This window comes from Scardinius erythrophthalmus (assembly GCF_964197995.2).
Source record: "Scardinius erythrophthalmus genome assembly, chromosome: 17".
Taxonomy (NCBI): Eukaryota; Metazoa; Chordata; class Actinopteri; order Cypriniformes; family Leuciscidae; genus Scardinius; species Scardinius erythrophthalmus.
Window position 1 is genome coordinate 15,111,870 of NC_138237.1, and position 20,727 is coordinate 15,132,596.

Here is a 20,727-nt window from a genome sequence, read left to right on the forward strand (position 1 = left end):
AGATAGATAGATAGATAGATAGATAGATAGATAGATAGATAGATAGATAGATAGATAGATAGATAGATAGATAGATAGATAGATAGATAGATAGATAGATAGATAGATAGATAGATAGATAGATAGATAGATAGATAGATAGATAGATAGATTAAATTATTGATTGACCAATCAGATTCCACTTTCATTTAAAGGCACTGACTGAAGAAAGTCAGTCATACAGGTTTGGAGCGACATGAAGGTAAGTAAATGATGACAGTTTTTCATTTTTGGGTGAACTTTCACTTTCATACATACACATCACAGGCTGTATACTTATGGACCAATAGCGTTGCCAACTTTGCACCTGTTTGAGTAGTTTCCTGACTCATTTTAGTAACTTCTAGTCTTTTAGACGATCATGTTGTGTTGTTTTGTTCTAGTCATACTTCCTATCTCTCCCACCTTCTGTTCTCCATCTCCCTCTCCCTTTTCTTGTTTGTGGCAATTGGAGGGCCAAATGGAAAGGACGGATTGTCTGGCGTAGTAAGTAAAGTGGAGTGTAGTGGCACAGTGCAGGTGGGCAGGAGAGGGCACAGAGGTTAATTACTCTATTACTGGGTGGCTCAGGCAGGAGCTGTTTAAACAGGACCCAGTCAGCGGGGGATTAGTCCTCATTACTCCAGCTAAAGCTATGCCGCGGACCCTTCCCCCGGCCCCGCACTGCCTCTGGTTTAGACGTGCCAGAGAATATTCATACTTACCCCGGGGGAGAAAGAGAGAGAGAGTTAGGGAGGCTTGAAAGGGCTGACACAAACATGGAGAGTGGATGAAAGGCAAAAGGAAGGAGAGTTTGAAAGCAGGAAGTGGAGAGAATCAAAGGAAGATTGAGCAAGAGAGAGAGAGAGAGAGTGAAGGCAGAGCATCACGATTGTAAATCTTGGCTTAACTTCTCCAGATCAGTGGCATCAATCACCTGAGCTGAGCATTGCAACAATTATCCTTCCAGTACCCACACGGGCAGATTAACATCTCCACTCCGATTACACCCTGACCTGCTCCCTCTCCTCTCGGCTCAAGGGTGTCTGATGGCATGGGCTGATGATCTTGTTCCTCTACCTGAGGAACGCTGTGTGAACTGAAATGGGGTCGAGATTGTGTGCGTGAACTGGACTTGTTGGTCAGTGCGTCAGTGAACTGGGTTTGTGGGTCTTTGGATCAAGCTGGATTGTTAATTAAGCTGGTTTGTCTGATTGCAAGAGGTCTTGGTGGGCTCATTGTTTTTTGGTCACTGTTAACTTGAACACTATGCTTAAGCTATGCTGGGACTCACCTGACATGTGCAGTATAGCTCACGTGCATTTGTACATACACACCGGCCCATATACAGTTGCGTGGCTTAGTGTTACCAAAATGAACCCGGTACCATCTTTTTCTGTGCCTGTACTGTAGAAGGCGACACTACAGTGCTGTTATACAGCATTAATAGTATACATAATGAGTGAGCAGTGCACGTGTGTAAGGTTTAAGTCAGCCTGTATAATTTACCAACACCATTCATCATTTCACTTCTCTCTATCCATTAACTTCCTTTTTTACACACAACATTTTGGTTCTGGACATAAAACTAGAAATCAGTTTCTCTATAGTGATTTTTTTAATGATAACATATCAACACTATTAGTAGGCAATGATAAATGGTTCTGTAGAAGCTACAAGTCAGTTTATCATATCATATATATATATATTTAAAGTGTGTGTTAGAAAACCACACTACCCAAAATCCACCAGTCAGAGAGGTCATTGGAAAATGCAGCAAAAGAGCAATAAACTTTATAGTTTTTCACACAATCAATGACAATAGTCAATATTTTTATATTGTACCATGCTCGAACAATGCAAAACATCACTGATTTGTTTTTAGGTTTCTTTCTATTGTTTTTAAGAGAAGTCTTTATCTTTTTCCAGTTTTCAAATACCTTATTGCTTCAGATCAAAATTTGTAATGTTTGTCATTCGTAATATTTCTCTAAGAACTGGTTGATTATTAAACTATTTTTCAAATCCCTATGGAGAAAAAGAATGGGAAAGATGCCTCCGGAAACCATAGCTGCAACAAAAGTGAGTGGTTACTGTTTTGGTCTATTAATATAATAAGTCCTTAAAAAAATCACAAGAAACATACATGATAAATCTGTCCATGATGCTTCAGATGGCAGGGGCTTAAATAGAGCAACCACACGCGTTTGTTTTTAATAAAATTGTAGGAACGTGCGGTTACGCACACACGCTCACAGAGAGATTTCTGGAGAGATATGAAAAGAAAAAAAAAAAGCTTAATTTTGAGAGATGCCAGCCCTTCAATATGTGTGATTTAGCTCAAATCCTGGACAGAGCAACCATTATATAATTGAGGAAAAAATCAATGTAAGCAGCTAGACGTGGCCGCTGTGAGCAGGGTTGCATCCATATTGAAAGTGTACAAGATCGATCGGTGTCTGGGATCAGCTTAGCTTCACTACCCTAATCACACACCGTGCTGGTCGATGCTGGAGCCTGAGCTATTGGCACTCACAGCATATGTTAACATTAGTTTTTCTCTGCCTGTTTAAAATCCACACCTGAGATCTTGGCCATTTACTGGCAAAAAAAACAGGGATTATATTAAAGATTGCCTGAGGTGTGAGTGAGATCCTCTGCCCCGCTGGTTGAGGACGTTTGGGTGGGCATTGGAGGAGAGAAAAGAAACACACAGGATATTTATTTTATCGACGTTCTGCTGTAAAAACAGGAAGATTTAGTGGGGCTCGACTGTTAAAATTCCCACAGAGCGTGCACACACACATACACATACAAACACAGTTTCCATAAAAGGGATGAAAAGCAGTCAGTCAATACTTGGGCTGATTTGCACTGGAATAAAACTTAGATAGGAAGTCCGATAAATCTATAGGTTTAATCAGAAAACACTCAAAATACAAGTACAATGAGATTTTGATGTTGATGTCCTGAGGTGCTTGTTTCAGTTTAGATCATTGGTGTAGCTTATCATATCTTTTATATTTGGAATTTCAGACACACTACAAAATTATTTATTTAGAGTCGACAGGAAATTTAAAGAGATCTAAATGTAGGAGTTGATGTTATGCTTTAAAAAAATGATTGGATTGTAAAAAGTTGCTCTAATTTATTTACTTATTTTTTTAATGACATGCTATGATGAATCATGTACAATAACCTAATGTTTATTAAGAAAGTAAATAGGATCAACTTTGAGTCTACATTAAACACAACATCCTTAAGGGAGTGTTTATTTACAATAAGTGTGAATTGCCCACCTTGGTGGCAGAGGCTATTCACACTAACACCGCCCACTGACGTCTGGTTGGGCCAGGAAAAATTACGGAAGACGCTGGATTGTCAACAGTAGCAATAGTGTAGGGGTAAGGTGCGTGGTAGAAAGTTTTCACACAAATCGAGTCTAGTTTGAATTCGCCTTTTGCCGAACTTATCAGATCGGAAAGGCATTTATTTTCAATAAAAATTAAGAAAATATTCGAAAAGTGGAAATAAAGTGTCTAGCGTGTGTTTAATAATAAAGCGTTTATCAGTTGGGGTTGGGTGTAGGGAGGGCTTTATTGTCCCAAAAAGGCGGCCATTTAAAAATTTACACTGTTATTATTGTGTACCACTTAATGCACAACAACACTGAGGTGCAAATAGTATCTGCCACTATTTATAAGTATAAATAGCATCTAACTACTATTTACAATTATTGCAAAGAAAATACTGCTATTTTTACATAATGTAAATAGAATCTATCGCTATTTTCACTTAGTGTAAATAGCAGCTATCGCTATTTTGTACTTAGTACTTAATAGCATCTATCACTAAGAGAATAGGCTATTTTCACTGAGTATTAGTATTAGTACTGTATTACCATCTGCCTATCATTAAATCTGAATGACCATAATTATCAATTTAATTGAATTAATTTTAACAGTAAAATTTGTGCAGACGCATCAAATTGTAGAAATTTTAAGTTCCCTATTTGTCACGTCAAGTCAAGTCACCTTCATTTATATAGCGCTTTTTACAAAACAGATTGTTTCCAAGCAGCTTTACAGTGATGATAGGAAATGAATGCAACAAAGATTGTTTTGAATTTACAGCAGCTCTAGAAGAAAGTCATTGCCTAGGTTAAGTAAGTTTTTAATTGATTCATTTCCGTTGTAAAAATCATTAGTTATTAACTTACGCAACACCGTTTTCAACTGAAAACAGAAAACTTTTAATGCATTCTGGCTGTTTTACACGACAACAGCGTTTTGGTGGCCTGAGAATGCAAACTTTAAAGTAGGTTTCAAAGTGCAAGTTTTTGAAAACGAGTTTTGGAAGCGATACCGTTATCATCACCGTGTAAACTTCAAAAACGTGAATCTATGAAAACGGTGACGGCATGCACATGCATATTACGTGTCTAGTCTATAGGCATGCGGGTTTGAATGCGTATGTGCGCAGGTGCATAGTCTTTCTTTACAAAGTGACATTGCCAATTACTTGTCTGGCATGCATAATAGTGTTTTTAGTCATTTCCGCGGATGACGGGAATCATTTTGATAACGTTTTCATCTTTATAGAGGAAAAACATCTGTCGTGGAATTTTTTTATTGCGTTTTTGTGTTCTTTAACTTGCTAGGCCAGTGAAAAGCCATGCTCCTGAGGGAGATGCATCTTAGAACCATGTCGTCCTGCGGACCCTCAAATCTGCTTATTGGATCATTTAAAGCTTCCGATGGGGAAGAGATCATAGCGTGCTTCCATATTAATTGCCCTTTGGAATGGCCCAATTATGCTATTAATGGGCCCCTGTGTGAGAACTAATGGCTGGAGACCTTTTTTGCATAGCATTAGCTTAATTGAGCTGCTGATAGAGGCCTAGTGTGACTAGCAGGTCAAGCTAATGTTACCACTGGTCCAGCAGAAGACCTTTAACTGACAGCTATATTAATTAACAGCTATCCAGTTACACAGGCTTTAAAAGAGATGAATTAGTAACATGTTTGGTGAAGCAGCATATTGGTCTTCAGCCGAGAGGGGGAAAAAAAGGTCTGTAACACTGGATGGCAAAGTCTTTCTGTACTGTTAAGCTGCTAAAATATGGCGAAAATTGTAGTGTGTTCTTAACTTCTTATAGGACCATGTGTGGTTGATAAAGTATTTTGTTTTAATGGCCCAAACAGGTATGGTTTGCATGTCAGTAGTGCTATTAGCTCTGAATCTAAATGAACGAGTTTCTTTTTTTGGAATAAGTGAGCATTTTACAGTAGAAAAGTCCTTCTACTTATGGAAAGTCCAGCTGCATCAGAAAGTAGGCTGAACGAAGCAGGTCAGGCAGGAAGCTCTTTTGTTATGTAAAGAGCTGCTATTTGATCCTCGCGCAGGCAAAAAAGGAAAAGAAAAGGGAGCCGTTCAGATAAACTTGCCTCATCAGATAATTGAGGATGCCTTCGCTCCAGTTTCTCTCTTTTGCATAAATGTCTGATCAGTTTTCAGAGGCTGATAACGGCACGCCTGTCCTTCTGCGGGCTCTCTGAAGCGCTCCGGCAGGGTGGCTGGGCTAAGAAAACATTTGCAGGATGATCTTTCTGATCTTCATCATGTATAGATAACATATTCCATTGTGTATTTTTTGTTCTGTCGTTGGAAATCTGCAGTCCTGCTCAGTGCTCATGATTTTTAAGCTTTTGATGTATGTGTGGCATATAAACTCCAGTTATGGAAAATGTGTATTTTAATAGTGTAACAGCTAAAGATTGTTTAGAAGTAATAAGTTCCATGAACTTCATGTTTATTGAATCAACAGTGGGTGACTCGGTTGGCTAAGCACTAGGTAAACAACAGTATATTTTATCTTTCTTATTATATTTGTTTTGTTTTATTCTAGTTTTCCAATAGACTTATCTAAAACTTAAAACAAGTTTGCATTTGATATTAATAAAAACCTGTTCAAGTTAAGGTCAGTTAAAGTTAATTTCTTATCCCATTTATTTGTCTTTCTGTATTAAAAAGAAAATAATAAGCTAATAAAGCATAAAAATGAACTTAATTTGAGATTTATGCTCTGAAAAAATGTTGCTTCTCAAGTAAATTCATGTTATAAAGATGTGTCAAACATTTTGCTGGAAAACAAGACAACAACACTGATTAAACTTTTTTCTTTTTTTTTGAGACTTCAAGCAAATGCACTTGTCTTGGCTACAAAGCAAACTGCTGCTCCTAAGTTTGCTGTAATTATAGTACACCAGACGGTTCTTCTGTTTGCATTCATCTTTGGTGCTCTCGTTCGTTCACTCTCCACTAATATTCATCTGTCAGTTGTAGTCGGAACCCTTCCCTTCGCTTCCCTCCTCCCTCTTCCACCTCTTCCTGGTGCCAGTCTTTAACTACTCTCCACGTTGGCCACTGCTCTGCTTGTTACAGGCCCAACACGAGTGCAAACAATCAAAGTCTTTGGGAACACTGAAATATGCATGGCTATCCGTGACAGACAGATAAAGCAGGGCAATTAGCCACGTAATCCTAGAGTGGCGCAAGGACTCGTCAGCCTCAGCTGTCCTCCCTCCCTCTCTCCGGATCTCTTTCCTTGCGCTACTCTCTTGCTCTCTATTAGTTAAATGTACTTTGTGTGTCGGCTCCCCATCAAATCAAGTAACACTTCCTCTAATTGGCTTATAAATTATACAGCTGAGGCAGCATTATAATTTCATCAGTGGTAAACATTGCAGGGGCAGTCGGTAAAGAATCTATCCCTCATTAATTTCTTAATTTGGGTAGATGGAACGGAGAGGAAGAGAGAGAGAGAGTTTGGGGATGAGTGAGAGAACCAGAGCGACAGAGAGGGGAGGATCGTATGAACGAAAGAAACTCGCATCACCTCGGGGATGAAGGGGTGGTTGGTTAAAAAAACCAGGAGGATGTTGCCGGCGCTTTTGTTAATAAATGTCAGATATACGATCCAAAGGTTTTGTCGGTCGCTCTTCCTGTGAATTCCAGGCAGTGGCTCCCTTCCCATGACTTTTCTCACTCACGCATCGTTTTCCCCATTTTCTCCCTTTGTGTTCTTTTTTTACACTGACTTTATGAATATTTCATAGCAAAGGTCATAAATATTCATTCCAATAGCTTTGCATAGTAGTTATTACCGGTATTTCTTTTTAAAAAACAAAAATACTCATTATAAATTCTTCATACTCTTTCCCTGAAATAATTACAAGTGCCGATATACCGAAACGCGCGCACACACACACACTCACTCCCTCGCAGCGAGTGCTTTGTACCATTGCTTGAAGTGGAGACAAATGAATTTACAGTTCACTCACAAGTTATTTCTTCGAGCTGCTGCTGTGCCTCTTTAGAGACACACCACTGAGTTATGCATTTTATTCTCAAGAATAGTTATTAACTTTTAGCATATTATCACATTTAAGGCCTTTTTACGATGCTAAAATCACATCTTAAGGGCTGTTAATCCTCTACCTGCAGGTCGCTTGAAAATTCAGGTAATTTATGCGGAAACTGTCCTAATGACATATGCTTGGAGTTGGAGTTGAATGCATCCGCGTGAGTTTGTATCCTGACTGGGTCCCATCTGTCTCCGCTCCTCTCATGCTGTAGATTTGGACTGGCTGCTTCCACCTCCTGTCAGATTAAACACGAAAACATATGAATGACTGACTGCTAACCGCTTCCATTGTCATGTCACGTTAAGTCTCCAGTTCCTGCCGTTTTGATTGCTCATTTCGACCATTTCTGGGACTTCTGTGCAGGGCAGGTTAATCTTGACATTGTCTGATCTTTGGGAGACGTACAGTATTTTTAAGCAGTCTTCAAAATGAGGGCTTCCTTGTGTCTCTGTGGTGAAAGCCGAGATGAAAGGATTCGGAAAGAGTGTGAGAATCTTCAGAGGGGAAGTGAGCCGTCGAAATGGTGTGAAATGCAAACGCCCAATGGCTGTTCTCTCATGGCTTTTATTCAATAAAACAGAGCTCTTTTTATGTAAGCCTTTTGAGTCTGACATATAACACCCACACTCAGACAGGATCAGATGTGGCTTTGCCACTGGATGATGATTATTATTATTAGACATTTATAATTTGATCATTTTTTGAATGATCATTGGATTTAACAGAATCGCATCTGTAGATCTGAACTATTATATTAGTTTCAGCGTAGAGCTGTGCAGGTGCATGATGCTAAAACGTTTTCTGCTGTGCTGTTATTGTCAGTTTTCATTTCGCTTTTTTAAAGTTGCTAATGTAAAATTCTGAAGATTCAAGAGGGCTTTTTTTCTTGCGTATTTGCAAATCTGTTTAACAATCTGGCAACTTTCATCCTTCAATATTTTTTTAATCATCACATTACACACAGGAACATAAATATATAGCGTCATTAATATATAGACACACACTCCCCCAGCACTTCCACTTATCCGTGGTTGTGTGTTCAGTGTGTAGCGAATGACTTTAATTAATGTTGCAGTAAAGCAGAGCTCTGGTCACAGCCTTCGTGAGGTTCTGCATTAGTTCCACCTGAGCTGCTCCACACCGCAGAACAAGCAGAAAGACTGACTATTGACATCTCACACTCTCTCATACGCTCATATCAGCCAGTCACGGGTCACTGACTCCATCCCAGCGGGTCCATGTACCCGTTAAAGGGCCGTGTTAACAGCCTGATTTCAGAGTCTGCAGGAAAAACCAGGGGTCCCTAGACAGCCCCCAGACAGACTTAATTACTGATGAATTACTGAAGTCTGAGGGAACACTTCTACAAAGCATACTTGAGACGAAATATATTCAGATGGGAAAATTGATGTATATACACTACGGAGGTGAAGCCACATCAGAAAATCTACCGCTTTAGAAGCTATTTTTCTTTTCCCCTTGTATGACTCATAATCACACATACATATACATGTGTATGCATATTTTCATGCAGATTATATTGTGAAACTTCTTTTTGGTGTCAGAAAACATTGCTAAGAGGAATACAAATGAACACATTATTTTTGGGCCTATAGTCAGACCCTATAGATACATTATTTGAAACATATTTAACCTTTTTATAAATTATGTTTGCCTTTTTTGGGGGAAAAAACTTACAAATGATTTCTCCTTAAATTAATATTTCGAGTAATTCATGCATTCATTCACTTATCACTCCTACAAACTAAATCTGAGTGATTTTCACATTTGTTACTAAAACCATAAAATGGATAAATATAAATCCCAATAGTTATTTATGCATAATTGCAAATATATTATTTTCTAAATAAATTAATTGACCTATAAAAATACATTAGTGCAATTATATTGTGGTACAGTGTTGTTTTGCAACATTCACACTATAGATAGTTGAACAGATAACATCTAATTATCATCAGATATGCTGAAAAATGTAGAAAAAACTCAAATGTATTTCAAAAGTTTATTTATAGATATGTACACATGAAAGAGAGACAAGGATTTGAACTGTGAAAATCTAGTTTATTATAACTATGTACACGAAGAGCTCTGGAATACTGTACATTAAATACCGAGTGACTTTTGTAACAAATCAAATTTACACATACTTTTTGGTTGTAAAAACAAGAATAACTTCAAGCACAAAAAGGTCCATAAATAAAACTGAAAAACTGTAGCACAAAAAAGAAAAGCTTCAGTGCAAGAGCGAATGACTTTTAGCATTTTGTTTGGGCTCAACAAATTAGGCGTTTAACGAAAGGTGATGTATATCAAAATATGTTAACTAACAAAAGAAAATGAGATTAAATAATATAAAAATCTGTCTGTTATCTGTTTAAAGCACAAAGCCACGAACACAGAAGTTATGAATATTTCATACAGAGAAAAGAACGAAACCTCCTTTTGAAGTCTTGAAAGAGCACACACAAAGAGGAAAGAGGAGGGGGCCGTAATTATTGTCGAAATGTTTTTTGACAGATCGTTATATTAAAGAAGTAGGAGGTTCTTGCCAAACAGAGCTAACCTCTTCAACAGGAGAAGTCTCCACCTATCAACAAAGCTAGCACTCAAACCAAAAGGCCAAGATCCATTTGACAATCTAATATCTAGGAAAGAAAATACACGGCAGGGGGAAAAAAAGTTGGAATTTCAATCACGTTTGCAGTTATAATCTAATCGGTGACATTTAGCACCTGCGACTATTAATATGCACTGTATATTATGTGTACAATTGAAATCCAAATATCTTTTCATTTTCCTAGTACATCATTTAAAAACAGCTTTCAAATTCATGTTATTAGATGCTTATCGCAATATGTCAGTGAACAAATTTGCCGTGACATGCAGCAGACGGCATTTGAGGTTCTGAGCACTGCCTTTGTGTTCAAGTCGCTCTTTGATTAATACGTAATGCACGTTATTACCTCATAATCAAACACCTCTTACATGTTGCATTACCAATTGTAATTATATGGCAACATTTCAGAACGCATCGTAATGAAGGAGGCCCTCTCTGTGAATAATAAAACCTAGAACAACTAAATAAACACTCTGATTACTTCACTTTTAAGGCCTCTGACGGTACTGAATGCTTTCAGTGATACCGAATGAGAGATGGGGAGTGGAATTGTGTGTAATTATCAGGCCATCTTTATCTCGGGATACCATCCGAAACCTAAGACAGGGCTGCCGACTAGCCCTGAGGCGAGCTATCATCTTCAGTGACACTAGAGAGATCGCAGGGCAAGGCGACAAGATGTACTGTTGATAAGAACGGACATGGCGGAGAGCATTCTGAGGGTCCAACTAGCCCAAGTCCATCTTTGATCGCCATTGACATTACACGGCCTGCATGTGTCTTCCCTGCGACCCACAAAAAAAGGGGCTAACTTTATTTAACAATATGCACTCAAGCTCGCTATCTTAATTAAAATGGGTATCACATATGCAGCTGGGATCCATTCCTCATTACTGTTGTATCTCATTAGAGTTCGGCCCTTTGGAGGGGCTGGATCAGTTTTAAAACAGTTTTCTCTCGGTCTCCCTGTTTTTCATTTCCTTGTACAGTCGTCTTCTCTTCCTTCGGGCCAAGGAAAAGTCATTATTTGGAGATGGGGGAGTTGGTGTTTGCGGATACATAGAAATGTTCCCAAAGCCAATTAGGAAATGGATTTATTTAAACCAATTAAAATCAGCCACAAGAAGAGCATGCATTTTTAATGCCAAAGTAGGATGTCAATGCAGCATAATATTAACAAATTAAAAATATGCAGCAAATATATACAATAGAATAATTTATTAACACATATAGTCCCAGTTTTCATGAAAATGAAAAATTACACATCTCTTTTTAGCTAAAGCTTGGCTTTAAAATAAAGATCTGATAATAGGAAAATGTCTTATATTACAAAATAATTAGACTATTTTATAGACTTTCTCTTTCAAGTAATAAAAGGCGTTTTAGTCATTTATGTGGGATGTAGGCCACGGAAGGAATCCAGTACTCAGCTATTTTTGTCATCTTTATCCTCACTGCTTTAGTAGAGAGGGGAGTCACAAAAGATGCAGGGACCTTGGAGTATTTTCTTGATCCAGTCTGAATCTGAAAAGGCGAGACGTTTTCTGTTATTATGCATTATCATTTACATGTACGTCAAATTAAGGTGGTTTTCTACATAATGGCCTGTCTATCATTCCCCATGTTCTGCAAAATGATGCATTTGGAAAACGTTATAATGCAACAGGATTGTCAACTTGTCAAGCTAGCAAAATGTCAGTAATAGATATAAATAGCAATGGGAAAAAACCCCGCAAAAAACAACAATCATTTAAAAAAGCTAAATATTAATATAAATATTGATAAATTTAATAAATGACATGTTGCATTCAAGTATTTCTAAACAGAGTAAAAAAGCTTTTCCAAGTAATTACTCAAGTAAAAAGTAATAGATTTTGTTCTTAATATTCTTATCTGATCAGTATTAAACTACAAGGCCAAGTGCATAAATCCAACACGTTTTTGTCGAGCCTTTTTACTAGTGCTGGGCAACGATTAATCGCATCCAAAATAAAAGTTTGTGTTTACATAATATATGTGTGTGTACTGTGTAGAATTATTTTGTATATATAAATACACACACATATGCATTAAGAAAAATTGCTTTTTATGTATAAAATATTTATATATAATATAAATTATGTATAAATACTGTATATACATGCATATGTGTGTATTTATATATACAAAATAATTAATAGTTGCCCAGCACTACTTTTTACATTCACTTTTTTTTATATTAATGCCTCACCAAGATGGGCATTTTGACCAAAAAGTGCACACGTGATTGTTTGAAACAGGCCACCTGCCAGTCAGAATAGAGTTGGTACAAGTGCAAAAAAGAAGACATAATATTAACATTTCATTTTCGTATCGACTTGCTACCGGAGTACCAGTGCATTTGACATCCGAAGCTTGCACTGCTGTGGGGCAGCAGAGTTCTTGTTTTGTGTGTGTGCAAGTAAAAGTGTAAGTGTGTGGTGCGATGTGGTTCTGAATGGAGATATGATACAGCATTATGGCTCACCCTCGGGCTCTGCTACTGAGGCAATACTGTCCTGCAATAGACAGCGGCGGTATGTCACACCCTGACAGGCCTGATATGACAGCGCACACCTTAGGGAGGAAGAAGGAAAGAAAGAAAGAGGGAAATAGACAGTAAGACACATGAACAGAAACGGCAGGGAAAGGTTTAGATCAGTACTTGGCAGAGATCAGAATGACAGCAATGAAGCAACTATTTCCCTGATAGGCCATTAGGGGCAGTAATCTCCTTTCAGTCATGCCGATGGAAGAAATGTCACACAAGAGGCTTGAAAGTGGGTCAAATCTACTCGAAACCTGTTTAACAACTACATACTGTATAGTCCAAAGCAGAAAAGGTGATTTTACACCACCGGTGAAATTTCCACCCTTTTTATGTCTGTTCATGGCACGTTAATCTAGTCTTCTAGGCTCTTGTTTGGGCTTTACATTCTGGTATTCATAAGGATTAAGAGCAGAATATGAATAATACCTAAAATTACACAAATGATCAAAAATGAATCTGTTACTCAAAGTGTGCAATCTGTCAGACTTGAGCCAAGAAGAGTGTCACTTTACCTAGCACTGCAAAATATATCTTAAAGGAATAGTTCACTTAAAAAGAAAACTTTGTCATCATTTACTCACCTCAAGTTGTTCTGGTGAACACAAAAGAAGATATTTTGAAGAATGTTTGAAACCAAACAGTTAATGGACACCATTGACTTCCATAGTATTTTTTTTTTCCTACTTTGGAAGTCAATGGGGTCCATCAACTGTCTGGTTACAAACATTCTTCAAAATATCTTCCTTTGTGTTCAGCAGAAGAAAGAAATTCATACAGGTTTGAAACAACTTGAGGGTGAGTAAATTATGACAGACAACTATTCCTTTTAGTGTTGTGGAACCAGCTGTAAAAAGTTAGGATTTTATAATAACACGACTTACATATCACAACATATTTATGGCTACATACCTTAGCCATCTGTGCCCATTTTTACACTCTGCCCGTTTGCAGTCCGTGAAAGGCAGAACTTCTTTACAGAGGCTGCAGTGCTCTGGAAATGTCTGTTTGTTCATCTTATTCATGATATGACCTATCAGCACCTGTGAAGGTCACACATCAAATAGGAAAAAAAGAAATTGACATTCAGGGTAATATACTTTTATGATAAATATACTTTTATGATCATAAAAAGTTCATTCATTGCACAAATATTTTTATTTACCAATTAAAACGAGAACAATAACACCCACATTTTTATATCAATAGTTTCGACCTTAAATGCAAATGCTTCAAAAGTTTGGAATCATTTTGAATAAAATAAATGTTTTCAAGTTTTTGAAATAAGTCTCTTATGCTCACCAGGGCTGAATTTATTTGATCAAAAATACAGAGATACAGTACAGTACAAAAATACAGTGAAGACTGAAGCATGAAGACTAAAAATGAATTGAAATTGAAAACAGTTATTTTAGATTGTAAAAATATTTCACAATATTACTGTTTTTACTGTATTTTGATCAAATAAATGCAGCCTTGGTAATAAACACAAGAGACTTCTTTCAAAAACATTTAAAAATCTTAATTGTCCCAAACTTTTGACAGCTAGTGCATAAAGCAAATACATTCGTACCTTAGCCGCACGGTCTTCATTTGCAGGGTCATTTGTGAGGAAGTCACACACACCTTTGGTAGGTATACATGTGTTCTGAGTGACACAGGTGTGCAGGTATACCTCGCCCAGCACCTTCTTCATGTTGTCACGAATCAGTTGGGACTCCACCTCTTCGATCCTGCTGCCGATTTCCCTCATTTGTTCCCCACTGGGCTGCCTTTCGGCATCCCCCTGCCTGAGTTCCTCTAAAGCAGAGATCTCCGCCATCTCGCCTTCATCACCTCCACCTGCATCCTCATCCACAACAAACACTTTACTATCCCTATGGGTCGGCCACCACAGGGCCTCCGAAGGGCTTTTCTGCATGGACTTGTAGAGCGCTCTGAGGAGGAAAAGCTTCAAACGCCATAAATAGGTGGACCCTGAGGTTTGAAGCTTTTCGTCTAGATTATTCTGGAGGTCCGAAGGGATGCTTTTGTCCTTCAGTATCCGCCATCGCAGCAAGTCCAGCAAGTCGGTCTTTCTGAAGAGATTGTGCATCTGAGATTCGAGCAGCTCAGCGGCCGCTTCATCTGGAGTCTTAAGGGTGATAAACTGCACCTGGTAGGTGCGATTGACGGGGTGGAGCCCATTGATCATGCCCTCGTTCGAGATTAGAGACAAGTAGGCACCGTTTGGACTCACGGATATGCCATGTATCCGTCGACCTGCAACTCCCTCTGGCAGAACAATCTCCTCTTGTTTAAACTCAACAGCAACATCCGTGAAAACAGCCGTGAGCTTCTTTACCTTGCCATCCAGTGAGCAGGTGAAAATGGTCCCGTTGTTATGACTGACTGTCATGGATATGATAGAGGTGGAATGAAGACCCGTGACATGGGAATTGTGAACGTTGAGACCAGCTTTGGAGATCAGCAACAAGCACCAGAATACATAAGGACCTCGTGCAGCAATCACTAGGCTGCAGTTGCATTTCTGGTGCGGATGGAAGAGCGTAATGCATTTGATGTTGTGGACGGGTATCTGGTCCTTATCCTGCCACAAAACCACAGGTTGCCTGAGGGTGAAGTAACCCTTCACTGCCTTGAGGTTGACTGGAAGGATCTTCACAGGTCCAACTGAGCTGCCGACGATAAGTCCGCTCATTTTCCGCCCACTATGCTCGTATTCCCACCAGGTGAGCACGCTTGGCGAAGACACTCCAGATTTGATGGTGTTGCAAGACACCACCGAATCCTTTCCCTGCAGGGGCAAGCTGAACTGCCACACCACCACATCTCCATTCTCCATAAGAACAGCCAATAGCACAGTGCTAACATCTTTACATGCATTATCGGTCTGAACTTGCTGCATATTGCACAGACCAGACCACTCCATGCGCATTGGCGTCTGCATGCTATACCGCCGTTGCAGTTCATCCAAGTCTTTAATGGAGCTCGGAGGTGAGCCGTCGCTCTGAGCAGAGTAGTTCCTGGATTTTAACATTTCCCCATAAAGTTCTGTAAGGTCCATAAGAGGCATCCACCGCAAACGCAAATGACTGCTGTGGATTGTGAGACGATTGTCCAGCGTTAAGAAAGCGAGAAGACAGCGGCCGTATTTGTCGCAGCCTAATGGTGACCAGCTGGTGTACTTCACCCCATGGAGGCGTCCACATTGAGGATTGATGACTCGGTCTGTCATTATCATTTGGCCTACAACTGGATCTTTACTCTTTGCAAAGTTTTCTTTAACTGTCTGCACCTCCTTTTCTGGGCCCACCTGTAAGAAAATATAAAGAAGACATTAAAGGAATTGTGCATAACACATAAGAAAACATCATTTTATAGAGTCTTTTATTTATATAAAGTCATGGAGGGATTACAATCTGTTCATATGATTAGTAAAAATGGTCACATGAAATCAAGTCTCATTTTCATTTATAGTTCAAAACAGTGTGTAAAACACATCAACTCTTTTTAGTACATTTTGGTCACAAATGTTTTTGGTGGGATAATCCAACCAGTAACATTTGTAAAACAAACTGGGGTTAACTAAATTTACTGGGATTTGTTGATGTATTTACACAGAATGGTCAACTATAAATTAAAGACTGAAAGACACAGACTGTCTATACTTTGTGTGAACATTTTTACAGGTCTCGTATAAAGTTACATGACCAGAGCTGTTTAATTCCAGTTTGCCTCTCTGAAAGATTATGTCTGTTTCAAAGCTCCATAAAAAGAAGCATTTAAAATACATGTCATAATACAGATTCCACATCCATATTTAGTACATATAAAATTAATTCTCATAGATCATGATCACAGGACACATAAATATGTCAGTGATCACAATTGTGACCAGTGGGAAAACACACAAAAAAACTGATTGATTGATTCACATTATAAAATATGTGATGTTTTAAATATAATATATAAAAAAAATATTATGTTACATTCAATTAAAGTAGACGTAAAAATAAATATGCATTTTTTTCTTGGATTATCACTCCCCACAATTGACTGAAAAAAAAAATCAATTATGCTCCTGAATGTTTGAATATTTTGTTTAGTTCCCTAGTTGTTATGAGTAAAATACAGTGTTGCACAAAATATTTTGACGTTGAAAGGCATGCAGTTTGTGCTGGGAAAATTAAGGATTAATTAGGATTATTCCTCGCAGATGATTAACTTATTTTGCACATTTTGAGATGTCATGTCACGTCAAAACATGGCTTAGGCTTGGCAACATGGTTGCAACAGTGCACATGAGTTGGTACCATAAAGCAACGAGAACGCGCGCGCGCACAGTAGTTACCTTGAGCTCGCAAGCGGTGTCCGGCACGGGGATGTGAGTGCGATGCAGCACCAGATTTTGACTGAGACTGTGTATGTCACACACCAGCTCCACGAGAGACACGCTGTTAGTGCTGGAGGCCGCCAGTCTGTGATCCTCTGCCCACGACAGGGGCTCCAGACCGCTTACTGGACTCAGCAGTTTAATCGCTGGATCGCGCAGTACCACAGGACCCTGTCCAGCCCAAAAATCATTGTCCCGTCCCGACTGGGCTTCAGACACGGTGTGTGCTTTCTCAGAGTTACTATCTGAGCCTAAAGCCGCCATTTTTCTGTATAAAAATAAAGCCCGTCTCCAGGAAGTTACGGTGCCGGAGGAGGAGGGATTTCACGAGCGCGGCATGGGCTGGGTTGCCAGATTGACAACAGTCACTCTGGAAACAATAGAGAGCCTAAGTCCTGCCCCTCCGCTTCCGGCTCATGGGACCTTAGTTCGGAAAAAATATGTATGAAAGTCAATGGCGAGAGATAACTTATCTTTTTATTCAGTCTGAACTGTGCCCTGAACTACACATATGATGTTTGTCAATTTAAAAGGTAATTATGAAAGTCAAGAAAGTCGCAGTTTGTCATAAAACAGAAGAGTAACGTTTAGTTTTATGTGAAAATCGCTCAATGAACTACATCTCTCGTCTCGCACTATGTACGTCACAAGATCCGTTGCTCGTATGTGTGTATTCTGGCTCAAAACACTCAGGCATGACGGCGTAACGTTACGATTATAATGTAAGACTATAGAAAAAACGACAGACGTTAGCTTCAGTAAAGTTAGCTTCATTCATTGAGAGAAAAGGTATGACGTCACATGTGCGCCTTCTGGGTTTGTAGTCTTTGTAATTACGTATTTTCACAGTCTTATACCTCAGCAGTTTTACATCAAGCTGCGACTTTCTTGACTTTAAAATGTATCTTTTAAATTGACAAACATCATATGTGTAATTCAGGGCACAATTCAAACGAGATCAAAATATTTGTTGTCTCTCGCCATTGACTACCATACAATATTTTTCTGAACTAAGGTCCCATGGTGGTCGACCGGAAGGGGAGGGACTTAGGCTCTCTATTGTGGTTGGTTGGTTGTTTAGGCTATATACAGGGCCGGATTAACATAAGGGCTAGGTGGGGCTGAAGCCCCAGGGCCCACGGGATTAGGGGGCCCGTGATTGGCTGGAGGAAACGAGATTGTCAAGCCATAGGTGGTTGATTTGTGTATAATAAAATAACAAGAAGTTATTGGAAAATGTGCCTGACTGATATAATTCACCGGCCAATCAAATTAACTCTATAACTCTTTAACGCTATGACGTTGGGAAACGCCTCTTTTCGTTATGTTTTCATATAGAACATGGGAATAAATCGCTCGCAGGAGTTCAAAAATGATGAAAAAAAAGTGATAGTGGTGCACAAAAAAGGAAAAACAAACTCGAAAGGCAGAAAAGGGATGCAAAAATTCCTAAACTAACTAACTGCTTGGGTTCACTTTCATCCGTGCCCGTGGAAGACCCCGAGTGCAGCGGCAGCAGCCCACAGTTAGCTTCACCCTCCTGCCTCGTCACCGATCCGCGTGTTTTAGATGTCGAAGAAGGGAAGCAAGCAGCTGAAGTAAGTTAATGAGTTAAGCACTATTTGGATGTTTCTCGTGGAGTCGTAAGGTATTTTCAATACGGGCTATAGGTGATTTTATTGCAGTCTGAATCGGAATGTCAGTGTTTTTTTCTCCCACCACCCACCTGCGTAAAAATCCCCGGCCGAATTACGAACATCAAGGTCCAATATATCCAAGGTACGTGGGCATTTTTTGCCCCGATGAGTTTTTGTCTCATTGTAATATTACATAATATAAAATAAATATATCACACAAGTTAAAGCGCAGTTTTCCCCAAATATCAGCTCAATTGCTAATGTGATATGCAACGAGTTGACCAATAAGTTAACATTGAGAGTTACGTTTTAGTTTATCGTCATTTCGCCGATGGAAATTCCAAAATGAAACCACAGCAGAAACAATCTCTGAAACTGATAGGGGTGATTCGTTACTGAATAATTTGCGTTTTGAACGAATGGGTTCATTTAATGATACATTGACTCCTCGTTTGCTTCGTCGTTGAATCAAACAGCTGTTTGAACAAATCGGTTGAATGAATGACTCGCTTATTAAGACAGTGACTTGCCGCCACCTACTGGTAGTTTTAGTTTCATACTTAATGTACCCTTTAATTAGAAATTAAAAATTAAATATTTTTATATTTAAATATTAAATAAAATAACAATCATAGCATTTATGTAATTGTAAATGCAGTGTAAATGTATTAATTTTTTTTTACAGATATCCACGTGAGAAACAATTACCATCTAGGGCTTTAGAAAGCAAATGTTTTATTAATGCTTACTATGTCCCTTTAGATAAAATGAGAGAAGTAGCCATAAATGCACTTATGGTAAAAATGTTTTATCAATAAAATGTTCCCAAAATGAACCAAGAAATTATGTGGAGTAATTTTTATCATGATGTTCCATCAAAATCGGGTTAATGTGTTAAATAGCCTGGACTATTTAGTGTGCAAAAATAATAATAATAAATAATGATAAAGAAAAACATTAATTAAATACATTGATTAAGAACAATAAAACAAATTTATTGCAGTAGAAGACTGGCGTGGCAATCAGATGAAAGGGGGCCCTTGGTGTTGCTATAGCCCCAGGGCCCAAAGTCCTCTTAATCCGGGCCTGGCTATATAATAATAATAATAATAAATAACTATATATTATACGATTCTAACACACTATGTTGTTATTATTATATCACACTACTATATTATTATTCGTTTTAACTAAATTTAATATTTCATATTACTGAAGGCCCCAATAAGTGTCAGTCAGTACATGTGTTGTTTTGGACTATGTTTTATGTATATAATCTTGTATCCAATTTTAGTTGCTTTATAATTAAAATATCCTGTGTGTTACCACATTGCCACAATATGTGTTTACCATTTTTCATTCAAATGAAGCTTAAAATTAAATGAGGGAGGGTAGTGGTGATGGGTGATAATATGATATGAAATGATGTGTTCATTGTAAAAATTCAATAATTTATAGCTGATAAATTTGAGAATATTATTTAAGTTACAGGCACAGGTGTTAAAACTAAATGTGGTACAACACACCCGGTATCCTCAGCGAACCTGTTTTTGAATAATATATTGTAGGTACCTCTAAACACAATATATCATCCCCTTAATGATTTTTAATGTTCTTAATATTGGGCAGCGAGCCAGTCTCAGCTGTGCTAAGTGTTTAAATTACAGATATTAATCTAAATTGTAAAGCATTTGTCATTTGATAAACTGACATAATCCATCAGCTGAAAACTCAGACACTATTCATCTGATGTCAGAGGGACAGGAGAAAGATCATTAATTGGTTGGGAACATATGAGAACGGTCAGGAGCCCTAACTGCGTGACCAAGTTGCAGGATATGTGTAATTAACAGACACATGCTTTGATCTGTCTAGTATTCCCACCTGGAAAGGTTGAAAAAGAGCAGTGTGTCCTCTTTCCTATCTGAATGCAGTCTTTGGCAGAGACTCCACTCACAAGACGCAAAGTAACTGAGTTGTCAAAAGTATTTAGCAATGTGGAGGTTTCCCCTGTAATAAAACAAATTGGTACAAATCTATGAAAC

The 20,727-nt window shown here is 38.4% G+C and overlaps 1 protein-coding gene and 1 long non-coding RNA gene across 2 annotated transcripts in view; both read right to left on the reverse strand.

Moving 5' to 3' along the window:
• LOC308705915 overlaps window positions 1-20,727 on the reverse strand; it is a 468,550-nt gene that overhangs the window by 39,890 nt on the left and 407,933 nt on the right. The gene's annotated exons all lie outside the window — the stretch shown is intronic.
• gtf3c4 (general transcription factor IIIC, polypeptide 4) lies at window positions 9,462-17,445 on the reverse strand. The gene is made up of 5 exons (XM_081391203.1): window positions 17,004-17,445; window positions 14,223-15,965; window positions 13,562-13,692; window positions 12,590-12,678; window positions 9,462-11,607 (listed from the first exon to the last, which is right to left on the reverse strand). Exons 1-5 carry the CDS (start codon window positions 17,307-17,309, stop codon window positions 11,543-11,545), a joined length of 2,334 nt encoding a protein of 777 aa, XP_081247329.1. The 5' UTR covers window positions 17,310-17,445; the 3' UTR covers window positions 9,462-11,542.